The sequence below is a fragment of the Nothobranchius furzeri genome, chromosome 12, assembly GCF_043380555.1.
Source record: "Nothobranchius furzeri strain GRZ-AD chromosome 12, NfurGRZ-RIMD1, whole genome shotgun sequence".
NCBI classification, from domain to species: Eukaryota; Metazoa; Chordata; class Actinopteri; order Cyprinodontiformes; family Nothobranchiidae; genus Nothobranchius; species Nothobranchius furzeri.
Genome location: NC_091752.1, coordinates 639,352 through 661,776, shown reverse-complemented (window position 1 = coordinate 661,776; position 22,425 = coordinate 639,352). Strand labels below are relative to the sequence as shown.

At 41.5% G+C, this 22,425-nt stretch overlaps 1 protein-coding gene across 5 annotated transcripts in view; it reads left to right on the top strand.

Annotated features, from left to right (window-relative positions):
• macrod2 (mono-ADP ribosylhydrolase 2) overlaps positions 1 to 22,425 on the top strand; it is a 652,663-nt gene that overhangs the window by 406,199 nt on the left and 224,039 nt on the right. For all 5 annotated transcript variants that reach the window (XM_070542125.1, XM_070542124.1, XM_070542123.1 and 2 more), the window contains one exon: positions 8,197 to 8,318. In XM_070542125.1, the coding sequence (XP_070398226.1) occupies positions 8,197 to 8,318 (122 nt within the window). The remainder of the gene's footprint in view (positions 1 to 8,196; positions 8,319 to 22,425) is intronic.

The window sequence follows — 22,425 nt, the reverse complement described above, 5'->3', positions numbered from 1 at the left end:
CATCCCTCCTTCTGAGGGAAAGCAACATCATGCGAAGGTCCATGGAAAAAAGGGTAGGGAGGATGGATAACCCAGAGACTGTAGGTGTGGCCAGGTCAAAGGTCAGATTCATCCTGGAGAGTCCATCACAAGGACACAAAGCCATGCACACCCATTCAGTCAATGTAGGCTCATTCAGTATTCATGTTTAAGGATCACTGGTGACAGAGACGACTACCAGAACACGGTCAACCTAGTTACGCCATGCTCATGCATGCGAGCACAGCGCTCAACAGTAGACGCAACACATTTCTGTTCCATTCTGCTGTTTCTGTTTATTTCCACTTTCACTTTCAATTACGAGAAAATTCTGCAAATCATTTTGTTTTACAGATAGTAGTCATCAGAGAGGTAGGAGAGTGGGAAAACATCTACATTACTCATGCTTGTTGCACCAGGAAAAGTAGAAGAACTGTCATTTTCAATATTTTTGTAAACTTTTCTTTCAGGTACCGAAGCACCGTGTTAGCTTACAGTTGATGCTTTTATTGCAACGTGTGTTTTTTCTTCTTCTATTTTCCCTTTCGGTCCGTCTCAAATACAGAGATCTGTTGTGGAGGAAATATCTTCTTCAGAGGGTGAATCATTTTTCTTATCCAAGAGCAATCATTCAATATATTTCCTAAAGTCATTTCTTTTGATGCTCTCTGCTTCCGTTGTCTTCCTCACAGTCACCTGAGGGGTTCGCTGAGCGACACAGAGAAATCATGATGAAGGTTGTTAATGATCTGTCAAAAATCTGCAACCTTTTACTGGAAAGAACTTTGAAGGATAGTTTGGGTGGCTGCAGGAAACACTGTTGTCTTAAATAATAACTTCAAACATTTGCAAACTTCAGAGAGAGAGATTTTTTATGGGTGCCTATAGGGTTAGCTGCAGAGAGGCGCTATAGAAACGATATTTTCTTCTTCTTCTATTATTCAGGTTTTAGGCAGCAACTGCAGTTGTTTCGTGGTTTTATTTTCATTTATTAGGCCTGATTTATAATTCTCAATCTGCAGTGTTGAGGAGTAACTGAAAACAGTATTTAGAATACTAAAGATGAGTAACTATTCAGTTACAGTTACAATTTTCAAACATGGTATTCAGAATACTGTTACTTTCGTAATGCCTTTAGATTACTTCTGTGTTTTCCACTCAAAAGATGAATAAAGGAATTTCGGGCAACGTGTGTCTCTGCGTTGTGTAGGCTATCTATCCCATAATGCCCCTAAACAATGTGTGTCTGTAACCAAAGTAACACTATGGCTGAAAACATGAGGAGGCTACACCCCCGATTAGCAAGCACCAGCGTTAACATGAGTGGCCAGGTGTGGATTCAGACCAGGAAGTGGAGTGGGTGGAGCCACAACCACAGCCAAATCAACCTACTAGCAGTGAAAGAAAAAATGCATTCACTTCCTGGAAAACCAAGCAGTTATTCAAAAACCCTTTGTGCTGCTACTTACTTTTCATTTGCAGTCAACATGATTATTGAGCTCTCCAGGAATATTTGGTATCATAATTGAATCATTTGCGACCAAAGTGCTACCAGTTCCCATTCACTCCGTTTTTTATGCTAGGCAAAAGGTAACAGATGGCTGCCAGATCAGGAGAAGGTCTGCGCTGGTTAGAAAAAGCTTTTTTCTCACTTATCTAACTTTGAGGAATAGACATTTATAGTACTTATATAGCAATAGACACATTTTCACTTTGGGGTGGAATATCCCTTTAAAGTATTTATTTAATAGACACAGTTTATAAAAGTATTTATCTGTTTTGCTTTCTTAGTGCTTTATTCACCTGTGCCTGATAGGGCCTGCACGACTTTATTTTGTTAAAGTCGACAGTCAAGTAATGAAAGTCGAGTCGACTTCGACTAGTCGTTAATGACGTCATACGCCGGAAGCGGCGGCGGGGGGGGGGGGGGGGGTCGGTAGGTTCGATGGAGTTTTTGACAGTTAAAATTGCGCCCACATTTTCTAAGTTAACACATTTCTTTTAACAACGGTAGTTCCTGCTTCAGCCCTCTCCCCCCTCCCCCTGAGCAGCGTCCGCAAACTCACTGATGCGCCTGCAGCCTCTCGGAGTTCCTGCTGCTCTAAACATAAAAATAATTATTTCATTTTCTGTTCCTCACTTCTGATTACCTTCAATGGTGTCTGTTTGTTGCAACCAGCAGGTACAAAAACTAACTTGTTTTTATTTGACTATTTTTCTGTCCTGCCTGTTTATTATCTTCCTGCATCTCCTCTCAATCCTAAAGAGAAACTGCTGCCTGGGTTCATATATATTCACCTCATGAGTTACCTTTGAACTGCAGTTCTAAAAGATCTACCGACCGCTAAAACAGCGGAGTGCCGCTGCTCGCCGGGCGACTACAACGGGACCGTTTTTGCTCCGGAGTTCATGCCGGAGCGGAGATAGTGGAATCTTGGGGGTGCGTCACCGGAGGACAACAGGTGATGCACCTCGCTCCGCAGCAGCGAAACGCATCAGGCACAAATAACAGACAGAAAACATGAAAGGAAATGAGCCGACATGAACGATCGCGTGTTAAATTTGTTTTTGAGGTGGTGACACCTGATTTGGCCGTGCTCAGGACACAATGTCTGGAGCGCACGTCAACGATCAGAGCTTTGCATGCACAAACTGGTTAAGATTAGGATGGGGGTGAGGGGAAGGTTAAATTGCAAGAGGGAAAATGTCACAGTTTGGTTAAATATCCGTTTTACCGCCGGTGTCAGTACCGACGCTATGGCACAGCGCGTCGCCTCCACCTCGATCCAGACGCGCAGGGGCTCATCACCTGCTGTCTTTTCCGAGGACTGCATCTTGTCAGTCATTATCACGTGACAGCGACTAGTTGATGACAGGCATAAAAAGTCACTACAGAGCCGTGAAGTCGACTAGTCGACTATTTCGTACAACCCCTAGTGCCTGACAGTAATGGTGTATTATGTCACTTTAGTACAGAAACAGAATCTGTTGACTCTTTGATGAATAAATTAACAAAAATAATGAAATTGTTTTATTTTCCCAGTCAGTTCATATTGTTTAGCATAAACATGCCCTCTGTTTTCCTGTGGGAGTAGCTACCAATGCACGCTGCGATATTTAATATCTGATTTTAAGAGGAAGTATTCCAAGTATTTGAAATACAGCACCAAGGTTAAGCAAAGTAACGAAATATGTTTACAAAATTAATTTAAAACCGGTATTCAGGCAGCAGTAGCTCAGGTGGTAGAGCGGGTTGCCTCATGATCGGAGGGTCATGGGTTCGATTCCAGCTCCCGCCAGGGGTACTCTGCCGTTGTGTCCTTGGGCAAGACACTTCACCCAACTTGCCTGTGTTAGTGGTGGTCAGAGGGGCCGACGGCGCCAAATGGCAGCCTCGCCTCTGTCAGACCTCCCCAGGGTGGATGTAGCTACAAAGTAGCTTACCATCACTAGCAGTGCGTGAATGTGAGAGTGTGTGAAAGCGTCTTTGAGTGTCCTAAACAAGCGCTTTATAAGTTTTATTATTATTATTATTATTATTCAGTATTTTGTAACTAAATATATTTGCAAAGTATTCTCCCCAACACTGTCCATCTGCGTGAGTACGGAGACACGCAGTGCCGTGATGCGTCGAGTCAGGACTCTATGCGACACGTACAGAGAGCGACAGAAACATCCCCGATTTTTGCTATCCATCAAAAGTGAAAGATACCACAAGCCTGTGATTGTCAGGACACCACTTCCTTTAAATTCATCAACAGTACCGCTGTAAAGCCTAGTCATTGACTTGATGCAGTCTGCTGGGTTCCTTCTATAGGAAACCTTTAACTTACTTACTTGGCTTAATGACCGGGACTTTATTGGAGTGTTTACTGTGTGAAGTGCCTCAAGATGACTCTTGTCATGATTTAGCGCTATATAAATAAACTTGAATTGAATTGAAATAGTGAACTAGACTAAATTCTTGCTTTGCTAAGTTTTAATAATAAATGTGTTTAGTCTGGCTTGCCAGGCTAGCCATTCCTCCATAAAATAGTAAAAAGACTACTGAAGATATCTAGCGTTAGTGTGCTGGCATTAGGTATTTTCTGTTCAGTAGTTTGCCCTCTAGTGGTTGTTTTTTATTCTGCAAGATCTAGCCAGAAGCAGTTTCACCTCTGTTAATCTGTTACCATCCATGCCTTCACAAGTTGATAAACGGCACCATCTGTGAGTAATATTATCTGTTATCACTGAAACGACTTGTGTGCATTGTTATTGTTGTGAAAGAGTGATATAGTTTGTAGTTTGAATTTAATTTGAATGCAGGTGTAACCTAAGCTAGTAAGGTTAAGCTAGCTCACCTCACATGTGGTTTCTTTAATATTTTGAGCATGAGCGTGATTTGATGTGGTGTTGTTTTATACTGATGCAACATTTTTATTGGTTTATTTCTGGTTTGTCAACAGTTTCACACTTTTTCCTTATTAAATCATCCAACTCAACACATCGGCCTGTTCCTTGGTTTTTTGATTGGGAGAGTGTTTAGCTGTCTGGATAGCTGAGTCTACGTCCACGAGGACAACACTTAGTGAGGACAGAACAGTTAAGACTCCGGGCAAACAGAAGAACGTCTCATGGAAACTGTTCGACGATATGAACGTTTATACAGCTGCGACTGAAGGAGTAAAAAGAAAGGCAACAAACTTTTGTTTGTGTAAGGACGTTACAGAAAACATGGGTCACTGGGTGAACCAAGGTGGTGACGGCATGGAGAGGTGGAAGAGAACGAGGGTAGAAGTTTCCTGTTAAAAAGTGTTGAACACAACATAAATGCACCATAATAAATAAGCTTAAAGACCGCAATGGTGGCAGAACACCCCTCCCCCACCCCCAAAAGAAGCGCTACACCTTCTGTTGTGCTGCAGGCGGGTTGCTTTGCAGCACGCCCCAGGCATTGGAGAAGTTCAAAGGGATAACTTCTTCGTCAAAGCATGTGCGCAACGTTTCAGCTGAGATGACGAAGAAGTATAAATCTGGCTTAAGAAACATGTTGCATCTAACGGCGAAAATGTCACAATGAGAAGAATATCATCAAAGGAAGGAGCTTTTGTCGAAATCTGAACTGCCTTTTCATAAAATGACCTAGCCAGAGATCGATACGTGGATTGGTGCTGCGTCTGCAGTGATGGCGTTGCACCGGTCTGTCGTGGTGAAGAGAGAGCTGAGCTGGAAGGCGGAGCTCTTGATTTACTGGTCAGTCTACATTCCCACTGTCACCTATGGTCACAAGTGACAAAAAGAATGAGTTACAAGTTTTCTCCACAGGGTGGCTGGGCTCTCCCGTAGAAATAGAGTAAGAAGCTAAGTCATCCAGGAGGGGCTCGGAGTAGAGCCGCTGCTCCTTCACATCGAGAGGATCCAGTTGAGGTGGCTCGGGCATCTAGTTACGATGCCTCCTGGATGCCTCCCTGGTGAGGTTTTCCGTGCACTTCCAATCGGGAGGAGACCTAAAGGTAGACCCAGGACACGGTGTAGCGACTGTGTCTCTCACCTGGCCAGGGAACGCTTTGGGATCCCCCGGAGGAGCTGGCCCAAGTGGCTGGGGAGAGGGAAGTCTGGGCCTCTCTTAGGCTGCTGCCCCCGTGACCTGTCCCCGGTCAAGCAAAGGAAAATGGATGGATGAATAATTATCTCAGAGTAATGACCTTTTTAGTTGTATCTCTTCTTTTTGTGTTTTTTCAGATTAAACAAATGGATTTTTTTCATTCTTTAAATACCAAAAAAGTATTCTTCCTTCTGACCTTGAGCAAATATGTCATTTTTGTTTAACTTCACTGCGGTTGAAGCAGCTGTCAGGTTATTTTTTATTTTTTATTTTTTTGTATTCTGTTGCAAATACCCACCGTTTTCGTAATACCCCTCCTTAGCTCCAAAATAAAATGTCTTTCACCTCACAGAGAAAAAGCTGTATAAATATTTATTTGATTCCAAGGTGTTGAGGAAACAAGCCGAGATGTCCAAACCGCTGGAAAGAAAAGTCTTTAAATTTTCATGAATTCACCAGTAGTCTGTATTTTGGACACCAGCCCACAGTTTAATTGGCATATTGCCATTTTTGTAGTGAAGAAATCCATGAAATATGCAGGTACAACAACCTACCGCTTGTCCCGTTATAACAATGTTGGGCCAATTTCCCACCAGTTTTTGCGGGGAGAAGACAGTAAATCAGACACCTCCATTTCTTGTTTCAACCCCAGTTTTGTTTGGAATCCCTCAAACTCGTATTTCGTTACCGCTCCGAAACAAAATCTGATCCTTTAAGCAGCGTTGGAAAACTCCCTGGAACCCAGCAGCCGCCCTAACCCTCAGGAACCAAACGTACAGCGTCCAATCAGATCTCGTATAGAAGTAATAAGCTGCGGTTTGCATTTGTTTAGTTTGAAAGTGAGGTCACATGTTTCAGATCAAGTAAACCGTGAGGTCAGGTGCATGAAAACAGAAGATGATTGCATTTTAAAAACACACTGCAGAGTTTATCTTCCATACCCTCACCTGAGCCTGATGGGAGTTTTTATTCTTTTTAACACCAAATAATACTTTAGCAACAGAAAGGGCAGTCTGGAGGATTAAAATGCTAATGCTAATGTGTTTATGCACCATGAACTAGGATTGGTGGATAACAATGATGGATGTTATTTTACATTCCTACGTTTGCTGTTTTTGAATAAAATGAAAAGCAGCAATGAATGATGGCCTCATAATTAAAATAGCAAAAGCAGAACACCAAATGTAAAGCTCGATGGCCTTTTTAAGGAGATCTCGTAGCTTTTCCCGTTGACTTAAACGACTTATTGTGTGTTTATGTTGACCTGCCCTGTCTACGGCTGAGGTTTTAAAAAATGACATCAGAATGAAAACAATTTCTGTCGGTTTCCAGTCTTCTTCCATTTGATTCAAATACAAAGATGCTTTTTGTAGCCGTGTCCACAAGTAACTGAATATCCTACAAAGAAGATGTCTTTGTTTTGTTTGACCCGTCATTCTCATAAAAGTGGAAATAAACAACACCAAAAACAGTTTTTTCTTCCAAATACTCTGACCAACGTGGGGATTTGTGAGTTCTCAGCTGTCAGCATGTGCTTGTTGATGTGAATAACCGGAGTTTTAGGTGTCACAACTAGGGGTAGACCGATGTGTCGCAGATATTTACCATTTTAATACCCTCTTTATACCCTCTTAGTAAAGGCGATTTAAAGACACCCTGGGCAGCCGAGTGCTTCGACAGAATTAAATTTAAATGTACTATGTCTAGGTTCCTGAATAACATCTACATCAGTTATGCTCAAAAAATTATTTTCTACTAAAATTTGCTTTGAAATACCAGTTTAGAAATTTTTTATAATTTGTCAGTTAATTTATTTGTTTGATAACTTTAGTTTGATTTCTGATTTGAACCTGGAGCAGTGCACAAAATTAAGATTTAACAGATGGTTAAAATTCAAAAACTGGTGACGATTCTGAAATTTTCTGCATCAAATGATAGTAGCGACATTTTTGGATGAAAACAAGATGGAAAATAGAAATCGGCCATGAAAAGCAGCGGCACATATCGGCTATCGGCAGACCTCTATAGTGGCGTTGGTATCGGCAATAGAAAAAACGATATCGGTCGACCTCTATTCACAACATCACTGCTTGTGGCAAAAATGCCACGGGCACCACCTGGTCAAGCTGTTTTGTTTTTACTAGCTCCATTGCTGCTCTGTGTAGAAGACCCCAGTCGGAGGATGGTGTTAGAGACGTTATTGCCTGCCATCTACTTGTTCCACATCTAAGAAAGTTTTTTGGCAAAGACTCGGGCGATTTGGGAAACTACTGCCACCTACAGGTTTGCCATGCCAATGAATGTGCTTTTTGATGCACTGGCAGTTTTTTGCTGAAAGCAAGGTGCACCCCAAGTCGTTTTTCCCAGATGGGTGGGAGAGGATGTTTGGTTTCCAAAAACCTCGCTACGTGTGTACATGGCCTCTGTCTGGCCAAACCAGAACACGAGACCAGACAGGTGATCATTCAAAGAATTCATGCTATTTTGATGATTTTGCAGAGTCTGAAAGGCCACAGTAACACACCTCGTGGTTGCCACCTACTTATCATTATTAGCATTATTATTAAACTGTGGTGCTTCTCTTGTTCCAGACGTGATCCACACCGTGGGTCCAGTTGCCAGAGGTCATGTGGGCCCTACGGAGGAGACTGATCTTGCTTCTTGCTACCAAACCTCCCTTAATCTGGTGAAGGAGAATAAATTGAGATCTGTGGTGAGTACCGCTAGTCTGACCTTTCACCTCATTAAGAGGAGAAACTTGTCTAAGCTGTGCCCATTCAACACGGAGAGCCTTTTGATGATTATTTCAGACTTTTGGAGTTTTCATTGCAGCAGAAGGATTTAGTGTCCATTATTTTTAAACGCAGCTGTGAAAAGCCTTCATATTTTTGTGTAAACAAAAACAGAATAAAATGCATCAGATGGGTAATTTATTGTCAACTAAATGTGTTTCATGTAGACTTCATGGGCAGGGCATTTGGTTATGTTCAAATGAATCATAAGTCTTTGTTGCCGGGGTTCTCACTGCACCGCTGATGCTGTCTGGGGAGTTGATCTTTGTTAGAAATCAACACAGTTGCTCAGACTTTTCAAAGGCTTTTATTTAGATTTGTCAGTTTCTGATCATCTGTAGCAAACCTAATACAGAAAATCTGAATACATTTTTTTGGTATGTCTTTTCCAAGTTTTCATGGTATATACAGTAAAACGGGCTTCCGTGAATGTTCTCGGGTCACCGCAGTTCCTGACTCAGCAGTTGGCAGCTCATCAAACACGTAATGGTGTCCACAAATGCACCAGTCCAGCCAGCTGCATCCCATGATGATGTGTTCACTGGTGTTTGCTTACACACATCTAGCTGACTTCTTGGAGCCAGAAAAGATTTCACACTTAACTCACTGGCTTGACTCTGTGGGTATCTCCCCTTGCTGGCTCAGAGGTGCTGACTCCAACCCTCATGGTGCTACATAAAACAGAACAAGAGGTCGTCTCCGATCTGTGTGTTTCTTCTGATCATGTGATTCTGGAAGGTCTCTGCGTGCACACACACACACACACACACACACACACACACACACACACACACACACACACACACACACACACACGTGACACACACTAGTCAACATTACATATATTTGTCTTGTACCACATAATTTTTAATCTGAAGCTACATATTAAGCGTATTCAGGGCAGAGTATTGTTCCTGTTAGTGTTTTCAAATAAGACTCACAAACCTGAGTCAGCACCAGTCTCATCAGAGCTGGGGTTCTGTCGCCGTACTTTTGGTCTAAAACACGTCCTTATGTCCATCTTCACTCATGCGTTTCAGGCAGAGAGTGTAGAAGAAGCCGGCTGCTGAAGGGCTTCTTCTTCAGTGGTGGAGGCTCAGGCAGGCTGTATACAAACTACTGCCAGCTGCTCCCTCTCTGGTGGACTTCGGTACTGCATGTTACTTCCACGATTTAGATCCGGGGCTTTTCATAAAACATTCGGGGCTTGAGCCCAAGTAGCCGGGCCTAACCCTGTCCCTGGAGTGGAATAATTTACTCACCTCTCGTTTTTAGATTCTTTATAATCTAATTACACTTTTGGAGTCGGCGTTTGATTTCTGTTAATTGTTGTTTATGTTGGATGTTTGTGATATTTGGGATTCTGACTTAGTAAGATTTGGCATAGTTTTGGAAGAGTTAGGTGTATTTTTTATTCTTTTTTACCTTACACAATGAGACGAGTACATGTTCATGGTTTTTCAAACCACACAGTCCAATCCTCTTGTTCCCTGAACTGGATTCAGAGGTTCAAATAGGTCTAAGTCAGTCAGTGTGTTTACATCATCGACATACATACACATGCACATCAGAAAACCCAAGTGTTGCCCTAAAAAGACTCGCATCGGTTTTTTGAATGGCTTGTAAAGTCTTTAGTCTGGCTGAAGGCGAACCGGTTCTAATTCAGCTGAAGCACCCAGATAATGCAACAGCAATCTGATTACGTTCTGCATGTAAATGGGTGAGCCGAGCTAAACCGGTAAGACGCTCGCCTTCCGGAAGTGACGAGACCACGGAAGCGGTCTTCTGACAAGACCATCGTCACAAAGCAACGCGCGTAACACCTTAAAACAGGACAGGACGTAGCAGATAAGCTGTGCTGCAGCGTCGTTGCTGTCGTTATTGTGCATTTCCTGTTTCCATTACGTCTGCTTCCCTCCCACCAGCCTCTGTTCATGGATTGTGTTGCTATAAGCTAACCGGGAGAATGCCGACATGAAAAGGGGCATGTCACCACCTACTGTGCTGGAGTGGAACAAACTTCATTTGAGAGGCTGGTTTTCCTAATGCACATGTAAACTAGGATAAAGACTCCCAGCTTATTACAATAAGATGGACCTGGATTGACCTAGATGTCGGTCAGTGCACATGTAACCACACTGACTGTGTTTACATGTGCATCTAAGTCGATCTAGGTTGATCTACAACAATAAACTGGGAGCCTTTATCCTAGTTTACATTGGCCTCAGAAAACAAAACTCTCAAATGAAGCGTGTTCCTCTGCGATGGTAGTCTGCGACCTGCGCCCTTTCGTGTTGGTGTTCTTCCGGTTAGCTTGTAGCATCTCAAATAGTAAAGACATGCTGGTGGGAGTAAAGCAGACAGTGTAAAAACAGGAGATGCAAATTGGCCAAAGGATTGGACAACAACGGTGCTGAAGCATAGCTTATTTGGAGCGTGTTTGATGGTGTTACATGTGTTACTTTATCACGATGATACTATCAGAAGAGCACTTCTGCAGTTTCATCACTTCCAGAAGGCGGAACTGGTCACAGCTCGACTAAGCCGTTTACATGCAGAGGAATTGGGCTTCTACCACATTATGTGGGCACCTCCGCTGGATTAGAACCAGTTTGACACGAGCCAGTTTACAGGCGTTTTTACAAAATAGATCTCAATCTATTTAAGGCAACAGTTCAGTTTTCTGACGCCCATGTAAACACACTGACTGATGAAGGGCGTCAGAAACCAGGATCACATAAAATAGCCAGACATGCTTTTTTTACGTGCCAACCTATTGCCCTGCAGCCTCATCAGAGACCAATCAGCAGAAGTGCTTACCTACAGAGAGACATCGATGACTTCCAGTTTCATTAAAGATGATTGTGACAAATCCCTGCTCTGCTGATGACATTGTGAGTGCAACAGACTCCTCTAAAGAACCCTCTTGGTCGCAATTAAACGAACTGTGAAGCCAAATGTCTGAAGTAGTAGTGGTATTTTGAACCTAGCTACTTCTCTAATGACCACGGAACGTCTGTAATATCAGTGACATGAATCAGCGTGTGATTAGCAGCAATCAATAGAAACTTGAACAATACACTCTCCAAAGGGAGCGCTTGGCCTAAGGATCAGTCGGTCAGAATTCACCATAAGGAAACGTGTGCTATCATTCAGTTACTTGTTTCTGGCATTCCAAGGACTTATTTCTATCTTTTTCTTTACTGATCCAATCATTCATGCATGCTGTGTTTTAAAGGGATACACGGCACATTTTTCATATTTTTAAATCATTTTCTTGAGCCAGTATGTGCTAAAACAATCATTTACAGGGTTATTGAAATGTCACTCAGACCCCCACCATTCCCTGTGGCCTGAATAATGAACTTACAACTTCAGACTGGTGAGCCGCCACCTGTGGACTTAGAAAAATAGGGCTGACATGCCTGGTGCTGCAGTCTGCTTCCTTCGTGTTTTAGATGCAGACACTAATGAAAGCTGGGGAGACATTTCAGCTGTTAGATTAAGGTGTTAAAAAGACGAACACACCGCAATGAGATAAGTTTAGCTTTTGGTTCTACTAAACGAACACTAGGAGGTGCTAAATGCAAGCCAAAACTGCCAAGTGAGCCTTTAAAATTGTGTTTTTGTTATTACAAGGGTGGCTTTGGTCTAAATGGCAGTTGTTTGTTGACCCTTCACAATAAAACACTTCTGGCCTTAAATTAGGATTACTACCTTTATCAAAAACCAGCCATACCCAGTGCCATACATATCTACCGCCCTCTGGTGGAGAATCTACAGGTGGAAAGGGCCAATTTTATTTCTCTCCAACTTTCGTATTCTTGTAGAGTTGCATAATAAGAGATCATCATATTGTTGTTAGTCAACACTAGCCATGAATAATTCAGTTTTTATCCTAATTTTTTTCTTATTTCAGGTTTTAAAGGGTTAAGCTGGGCTGATGAGTAGAGAAGTGATCGACTTGCCTTCCAGAATGAGCTTAATCATTAAGTTATCTTGGCTAGCTTTGTTTCTCCTTGCTGCAAGGGCAGAGGAAAGCCTTTTTTCCAGAACCCACTATAATATCCAGACCACCTTTAAGCAAGGTTCCTTAGTTATCGGTTTCTTCATGCAGAGCACAGAGTCCAGTTGTAGGTTAGCTGATCAGAACTAAGCTCATTTGGGCTAATCCCAGAAAAAGGCCTTTGTGTGAGCTTTGCTGTTTGATGGACATGAGCAGGACCTCTAACGTCAAGCATCCTGCTTGCTTGTTCCTAGATGTGGGCAGAAAAGTCGGCTACAGCCGAGAATCCGTCATGGCTGGCTCCCTAATGGGGGTTCAAGGGATTTAAGGAGGAATAGAAGTCAAAACAAAGCTTCAGACAACATGTACTCGAGAAGGAAAGATTTACACTAAAACAAGTGTTTGGTCAATCCCTGTTTCTTGGAGCTTAAGGTCGCCCTACAGGCAACAAATCACTTGATCTGCTGAAGTTATCAAAAACCTTTTTTTCCTTGAAGTTTATCAAAAAATGAGTTTACAGGGAATTTTACCATATGCCAAGAATGCTCGGACACTCAACACTGTTCCCAGGAGTTGCAGCTTTCTCTGCCCCTTGATGATGCACTGATTTCCAGTTCTAATGGGAGGGAACTGGAGAACATCGAAAACATCATTTTAGGCATCCTCAGGGCATTCCTGCTAATAAATAAATAAATAAATAAATAAATAAATAAAGTGTTCTTTTTGAAGATTTTCTATTCTGAGGGTTAATTTGATGTTTTTTAAAAGTTGTTTCTACATAAATAAATAAATAAATAAATAAATAAATAAATAAATAAATATCCATTGTTTGGATGTAGAGCCAAAATCCTTTTTATTTAATTTTCATCTAGGATTCTTGTGCCCTAGGAAGTCTTGTTGTAATAACTTTATTTTATTAAAATCACAGCTTTTATTGTTGCATCCTTTTTCATTTCTTTTTCTACACTTTTAATCATTATCAGAATCTATTTGATTATACGAATCATTTAGATTTGTTTTGGGTCTAATATCCAGATTTAATAGGATTGACTCAGATTTGTGTTATTATTGAGGTTTGTGAAAAATAACTCCTTACTCACAATCCATGAGAGAGAATCTGGTCACTTTTTAGGGTCTGTTAAATCAGAATAGATTTCCTTTCAGTCTGTGGCTCTAGTTCAGCAAGACTTCCAACTCAAACCACTCACACCTTCCTGAAAGGGAAGGGTTACTTTGCGGCTGAAAGAGCAGCAGTCTGTCATACAACCCAGGGTTCTGACTGACCATGGCCCAGGCTGTGCTCTGCATCATTACACTGGGGGGGGGGGGGTCGCTGCTTATGTTGTTGTCAAACAGCCCCCTCCGCTGCTCAGTGCTTGTTAGGTTACAGTATGCTGTCTGCATGTGTGAGGCATGGATTTTTATTTTATCAGAGGTGAACGAGTGAATTGAGATAAAAACACCACTCTGCCCATCAATAAACCTGAAGAGGTTTTAGCAGGCTGTCAATATTTGCTTGGGCCCAAACGCATTAAGTATGTCTAATCATGGTTGCCTTATTATGGTCTGTTTGGAAATCAGACAGAGTTCAATCACAGGACAGTCATGCATTATTTTATCTCTGACAACAAGCAGAAAACACTGATTGTCTGTCGTGTGTGTGTGTGTAATCACTATAAAAATCCTCCTAATTGGAGTTTTACTGTGCTGAATGACAAACCCCTTACCTGTGGGATTTGAACACAATCTTGAGTCGGTTTGTTATGTCTGTGTCGTCAAACCCCCGGGGACTTTATTTCCAAAATGTTGGTGCACCATACAGGATTTGGATCCAACGGGACGTTTAAGAAAGATCTGACGCTTTGGTTGGTCACGGAAGGTTGCTTAGATTCTTCCCTCAATGCAAGCCTAACATCTGCCACTAAAAATAAATAAATAAATGAAAATAGAGACAGGTTATATAGAGAGGACACCGCCGTCTGCTAGCTATTCAGCCCCGTTTTTTAGAGATCGTATAAAATAGCCCTTGCACTGGAACTTTTAGATTAATCCCAACGTTTCCACAAAGCAACACTTGTTTAAGTTTTGTTTTCAGCTTCATTAAGACTCATTATGTCTAAGATGCAATAAGAATTTCTGGACTTATTTCATCTGACATTGACGGGGTGTAAGTAGATGTTATTTTTGGACGTATTTGTCATTAAACTAAATCTGGCAGCGGGTTGGCAGCTGCCACTGCGGACCGTGACGGGGTCTCAGACTGTATTTAGTGGCCTCCTGTCTGACTCCCAGGCTGCCCTGGAAGTGTTTTGTAGTCATAACACGCTGGCTTCGAAGAGATCCAGCAGGGAAGCCACAAATTGCCTGTTGAGAAAGAAAAAAAGCTGAAAGACAAGTAGATTGCACATGAATGGTGCAGAATGATAGGATTAGCCACCCTTCTCTGTAGGATCCTTCCAAGGCTGCTAGGAGCATTAGCTTTCATTCATTTTTGCCCAACGGTGTTCCCAGAATGCCTTCCCAAAAACAATACCGTAATGTGACACAAATCAGCATGCACATTCTGTCTGAAGATGATAGCTGATAGACCCAACTAAGTCATGTTTGACATGAAAGGGACAACCAAATGTCTGTATCAAAGGGGTGAGGGAAGGTGCCCCCAAGGTGTCTCTGAAACGGGGATGGTACTTTGGGCTTGTTGGATGTAACCTTGTCGGGAATTCTGTTTTAGCTTTTTCACAAAGCTTTCCTTCTGTTCTCAAGAACAATGTGCTGTGAGCATCTTTTGGAGTTGGGTCCTTTTTAATGTAGGTCAGTGCTGGCGTTTGAAAATGTGGGTTTATTTATTTATTTCATGCGTACGAGCATTGGAAGGTCTTTGAAACACTATCATCTCCTACTTTAGACTTCGTTCCTGGTTAGTTTCCATTTGTTGCGCTCGCTCCTCGTGTGATTAATGACCGTTCATTTATGGGTCCACCGATCAGAACGTGCACACACTTTTCCTGCTACATGCATTCTGCTCTTTGTAGCTGACGTATTGTCCAGGTGTGCAAACAGCTCTAGATGGTATTATGTACTGGCTGACAGGAGAATGGGAGTTTGATTGTGCACATACATAGTAGAGTCATTTGTGTCTTCAACTGGGATGAAAATGTGAGACTTGCTGCTGATCTGCAGATTGTAGAAAATCTCAGTACTGTATTGAGTATCGGCATGCTTATTACAGCTCCGGATTATTTTAATTTATTTCACCAAAATTCATTTTGTCTGCTCTTATTTTACTCACATTTGTAACTTCTGTGCTGTGCAGCGTGCATTCGTGAAGCCCGGATTGGTTCAACTGAACGGATTACAGTATTTCCAGATTGTCGGTTTCCCCAAAAAGAAAACCAAAGATGGGATTTACAAGTTGTTAAACTCTGTGGCTAAACAGTTGCTAGAATAACTTTCTCAGTGTATAAGTCATCCGACATGAGTCTGTTAACTTTGGTTCATCTTGTTAAAGTTCATAAAGCAATTCTTTTTGTCTTAAAGGTTGAAACTAATATTTATTACCCATGGTTATCTGGCCTTTGAAGTGAGATGAAAGGGAGTCTAGGATGCTGATTCCTGTGAAATGGCTTATTCAGTATCATTTCTCAACTAGTTCCAGTGTGTGATTAGAAACCAGCCCTCTCTGTGACTAGTCACGGTTTGTAGCCCGCTTCCTTGTACCTGCTTACATCGACAAAGGTTAATTAGACCGAAGCACTCTAAAGGTCACGCAGCCATTTAAATGAGTCATTTCTATTTGTCTGATCCGAATCATTGGCAACACTGGGCCAATTAGATCCAATTATGCTCCTAGTGGTTGTGGTGGTCTGCCACCAAGTCTGAATTAATGACCATTGAAACCCCAATTACCCCAGCGACCTAATTCAGGAGGAGGAAACTCCAGCAGGATGAGAAACTTCTGTTTTAGGTAGAAGGAACAGCATCGATGCATCACATTTTCCAAAAGTTTCCCCAGTTCCAGGAAAACAGCTGAATTTCCTTGCAAGGTGAAATATTTGGTTATGCAAAACACGACATTTTGGTGCATCTTGAGTGGGCTAATCACTGTTGATGCGGACTGATGAGGTTATCTCCAGTGTGGGTGGATGTGAGCGTACCACACTCTTGATTAGGAAGCCTGTAGCAAACATCAGAAAGGCCGATGTCTGCCTCGTAGAACGGCTACTCCACCTGGATTCTCCATGAATGGGATAGCAGCTCTTCCATCTCATGTTAATTCACACTGACAACAACAATGGCTTTTCAAAGGAGTTAAGTACTAAAGCACCGTCAAGAGGTATGAGATTCACTCAGGACTCGAGCGTCATCTTTCCCCGTTGCTCTACCTGGCTGTGAAGAGCCTCCTGCATCTCTATGAGGCTCCCATCCTTCCTGCTTCCATCTGAGAATAGACACGGCAGCTTGCACCCAACGGAGGGACTGTCATAGGAAGTTGTTGATTATACAGATGCTATTCCCACCAGACGCCATGAGAGGAAAACAATAGACATGCATTAATTGAAGAGACCTTAAGAATAGGAGCCATGCTGGAAAACAAAAGCTGTTTTTGTTTATTTTTGCTTTCTTTTCACAATAGGACTAACAAGTGACTTGGTTTTATGCTTTATTGTGTTTTTTGTCCTCAAAGATGATTTCAACTGCAAACGAGCTTGGGGATCCACCTAAACACAGAATAACTGGCGACGATCAATGCTAATTTGCCAAAGTGGATTCTGCTAAAGTGCAGTTTTGCAATGAGTCACTTAAAACAATTCAAAGTAGATCCCAAGTGGTGTGCCTGAGAGGTTTGTGTCTGAATCCTACTGTTTCTGACAAGCAAGGAACTTGACAGCAGACAGAAGGTGGGAGGGTGGGCAGACAGAAGGTGGGCCCTTGTTAGCTTTGAAGTCTCAATAGCTAAACCCATACATAAAAAAATTCTACAAAATGACCTGTTTTTTCTCTAGTAGGCTCCCATCAATGTTGAGTCGTGCCTCAGTCTGAAAAACCCGATGTTGTCTGATATTTCCTCCCCAAATAATGATGCATTTGCTTTGATCAGAGAAACTGAGCATCGAAGGAGGATATGGAAAATATTTTTAAATATGCAGATGATGCTCTACTCATCGCCTCATAGTTACTTCTTACTGTAGATCTTAGCAGTTTCACATCAAATGTAGTGGCTCATCTGCATTTGTAGTGAATCAAACTGCAGGATAAGTTTAATGGGGCCATATTTGTGCTATTGTACCCAGTCACATCATTACTGATGCAGCACCATCTCCATGGTAACGGCCCACCTGCTCTGGACTGTTTAGTAACCTTTGTAGTTAAATTGTGATATTATGGCAACAAAAAGGCAATGCATCCTCAACTGGAAATCTTCCTGACACATTATTGTGCATCAGTGATATGCATGCATGCAGTCTTTAAGATTTATTCATGATTATTGTGCGCATAATGATGGTAACTCAGACTCTGTGTGTTATTCTAAATGCATCTAATTAAAGTTGAAATTATTGCCTTTTATCACAGGAAGGCACTAAGAGTAACTTTTGCATTGCAATTTCTTAAAAACACATTAAAATGTCCTTTTTGGGCACAATCATGAGGCATTTTGCGCTAATGTGTCTCAGGGCCACCCCATTTTTGTCTTTGGCCTCAGCTCTCTTGTGTGGTCTTTTCATCCATCTCTTGTGCTTTATATATATATATATATATATATATATATATATATATATATATAAGTGAGGTGTTGAATTCTCAGACAACTTTACTTGGCCCATGTCCATGAAACTGGAATTTCCTGCTCTATCACAGGATTCTATTTCAACAAGCTTGCACCCAATTATCCTTCAATAATAGTCCCTGCTCTTACAGATGTGCTAGGTGGAAGTACAAGGTCTCACCGTCATGGTCTGTCACAATAGGGGCATTCTTTTCTGACTACATGTGTTTTTGAAATAAAAAGTAAGGTAGGATGTTAGATTATGATGGCTTCCTCTCAAGTGCTTAACTGCATCTTCTGCACTGAATAGGTTACCATGAAATGTATTGTAGAAGAAGAGAAGCAGCAAATGGGAACAGTGCAAAAAGTGGTCAAAATTAAAATGCCTGTAACCTTAGAAATTGTAAACATTCTTCCAAAACTGTTAAAACTGTAGTGACTCGAAAGCTTATATCACTTATCAGGTTTTTGTGCTTTGAAGTGAGAAGTATGAGAAAAGCCAAGTTGATTATCTTCCTCTGTGACTCTTTAACATGCAAACACGGAAAATTCAAAATGACTACATTCCTCCAACCAGCAGCCTCGTCAGCCACAGCTTAGTGGTCAGAAACCTTTCTGTGCATTTTGTAAACGGTTTCCTTATTTGACCAAATGCATCACTTGCATTTTTTGTGACCTTTAAATAATTGAGATGCCTTTATTATATGCATTTAGTCACAAAGAGAAAAGCAAATGAACAGGAGAGCAGCAACAAACATGAAAAATTCTGGTCATAAAAGCTAGAGTTGTGTACACATGAATCTGTAAAATGTCTATTTTTATGCATTAAAGGCAGGGATGCACACTCTTTTTGTACTATACCATTATTAGAGGATTGTGATAAATAAGCTAATGTATTTCATGTTTCAGTGCCGTTCATGCACACGCGTGTTTTAGCTAATACCAGACCAGACGCTAAAGCCTGTAGAATGTGAAAGTCAGCAAAAAGACAAATATATGGTTATTGGCATTTTATTAAATGTTTTTGTGATTTCTTGCAGCCCAGGCAGTTTCAGATTGTTTTACATTTAGGTTAAATAAAAATCCTGCTTTTACACCAAACATCTCAGGAGCAGGTTTCTGTATAATGTTTATGAACTGTTTCATGGCGCTCAACCGAGACATTACCAATAAATGTTCTCGACATTTCTATACTAACATGAGCGGTTCCACTTTTTAAAATGTTGTATCCATTCAGGTAGAAAGTATACCTGCCTAGGTCTGTTCATTTGCATTCATTCAGCATAAACCCACAGCAGTGGCGGCTGGTGAATTTGTTTCTGGTGCGGCGCATTTTAACAGGTGTTGTGCCAAAAATGATGCCTGCCAACATTTGCATGCTCTGTCATGGGAAAGTGCATACGAGCAACAAGACAGCCTTTTAATACATTTTTTTTATAAATTGCATGAACAACATGTTTCTTATCCATTTGCTTCCTTTAAAAATTATGGTTTATGGGTCAATAAATAGAAGAAATGACAGTTTATTTGACAAAATAATAATAAATCTTTAAAATGTTTGTAATTTTGTGTCACATTCCTGAGTTTTTAAAGCAACAGCAAAATAGTTCAAGCAAACAGAACAAATTATATAAAAATACTAAAACATTAGTCTCAAACGTGTTTAAATAAAACATGTTCAGCGTAAATATTTAATCGTTATTTCATCATATTTCTAGTCAAAAAGAAAAGTTTTTCAGGAGAAACACAAATTAGAAATTTGTTCACCTTATGAATGTGTTAAAAATAGTCTAATCGCTCATATCATATGATTAGGATCGTCGTTTATCTCCACCATTAGCGGTTGTGGTAGAACTGTTTTTAGATGCGCTAACCATACAGGGAGTGCAGAATTATTAGACAAATGAGTATTTTGTCCACATCATCCTCTTCATGCATGTTGTCTTACTCCAAGCTGTCTAGGCTCGAAAGCCTACTACCAGTTAAGCATATTAGGTGATGTGCATCTCTGTAATGAGAAGGGGTGTGGTCTAATGACATCAACACCCTATATCAGGTGTGCAGAATTATTAGGCAACTTCCTTTCCTTTGGCAAAATGGGTCAAAAGAAGGACTTGACAGGCTCAGAAAAGTCAAAAATAGTGAGATATCTTGCAGAGGGATGCAGCAGTCTTAAAACTGCAGAGCTTCTGAAGCGTGATCATCGAACAATCAAGCGTTTCATTCAAAATAGTCAACAGGGTCGCAAGAAGCGTGTGGACAAACCAAGGCGCAAAATAACTGCCCATGAAGTTAGAAAAGTCAAGCGTGCAGCTGCCAAGATGCCACTTGCCACCAGTTTGGCCGTATTTCAGAGCTGCAGCATCACTGGAGTGCCCAAAAGCACAAGGTGTGCAATACTCAGAGACATGGCCAAGGTAAGAAAGGCTGAAAGACGACCACCACTGAACAAGACACACAAGCTGAAACGTCAAGACTGGGCCAAGAAATATCTCCAGACTGATGTTTCTAAGGTTTTATGGACTGATGGAATGAGAGTGAGTCTTGATGGGCCAGATGGATGGGCCCGTGGCTGGACTGGTAAAGGGCAGAGAGCTCCAGTCCCACTCAGACGCCAGCAAGGTGGAGGTGGAGTACTGGTTTGGGCTGGTATCATCAAAGATGAGCTTGTGGGGCCTTTTCGGGTTGAGGATGGAGTCGAGCTCAACTCCCAGTCCTACTGCCAGTTTCTGGAAGACACCTTCTTCAAGCAGTGGTACAGGAAGCAGTCTGCATCCTTCAAGAAAAACATGATGTTCATGCAGGACAATGCTCCATCACACGCGTCCAAGTACTCCACAGCGTGGCTGGCAAGAAAGGGTATAAAAGAAGAAAAACTAATGACATGGCCTCCTTGTTCACCTGATCTGAACCCCATTGAGAACCTGTGGTCCATCATCACATGTGAGATTTACAAGGAGGGACAACGGTACACCTCTCTGAACCGTGTCTGGGAGGCTGTGGTTGCTGCTTCACGCAATGTTGATGGTGAACAGATCAAAACACTGACAGAATCCATGGATGGCAGGCTTTTGAGTGTCCTTGCAAAGAAAGGTGGCTATACTGGTCGCTGATTTGTTTTTGAATGTCAGAAATGTATATTTGTGAATGTGGAGATGTTCTATTGGTTTCACTGGTAAATATAAATAATTGAAATGGGTATATATTTGTTTTTTGTTAAGTTGCCTAATAATGATGCACAGTAATAGTCACCTGCACACACAGATATCCCCTAAAATAGCTACAACTAAAAACTACTTCCAAAAACATTCAGCTTTGATATGAATGAGTTGTTTGGGTTCATTGAGAACATGGTTGTTGTTCAATAATAAAATTATTCCTCAAAAATACAACTTGCCTAATAATTCTGCACTCCCTGTATATCACTACTAGGGGAGACCAAAATACCATTCTTATGCGTCACACAACTTCAATCCAACCGACCCGGTAGCAGCAAAGTTTTTCCAAAAACATGCTTAATATTCACCAACATATGCAAACTCAGCAGCAAGGCCAGCAAAGTTAATAACATCAAGTCAAAAGCATTAATTCAGTCTTACCTTTCTGGATTTTGGTAATAAAAGTCAACTTTTTACCTGCTGGAGAGTGTTTAGAAGTCTCTGATCCCACAGTTCTCCATACTAAAAAATTCTAAAAAGAACAAAAAACGGTGAGCTAATAAAAGTGTCAGCTGTTGAGACTAGAGCTCCTGGTTCTGGGTGAACATCCTGAGCTGAGCGGAGACTCCACCCGGGTTTGGTGGCAAACCTCTGTGACCAAAGGTTCTCCTACTCTTTGTATTGGAGGGGATTCAACATCATGCAGCTGCTGCGACCGACAGGAGCACGAAATATGTCAGAAGATGATTCGGCCGTGGTAAAAGTGTGAGACGCTTTAAAACTACACTTGAATGCAGATTATACACGAGACTTATAGTCTGTATGGTTTATAGATCATTTAGTTTGATTTTCATTTTAATTTTTTATATTTTGTGATTCCTGTCTTCCTCCTCTTCGTCTACCTCTCCTTCTTTGTTCTTTTATGTTCTGGGGAGTGACCTAGCACCCCCATGACCGAGCCACCAGTGACCTACAGTAAATGCCATCAGGGTAGGAAAAAGGAAAAAAGTAAACCCGTCTCATTCTGATCCCACGCCATCCCCAACAACTTCATTTCTTTTTCCAGTTCATGCAGAAGTACCACAGCTCCCTTGTGTTGA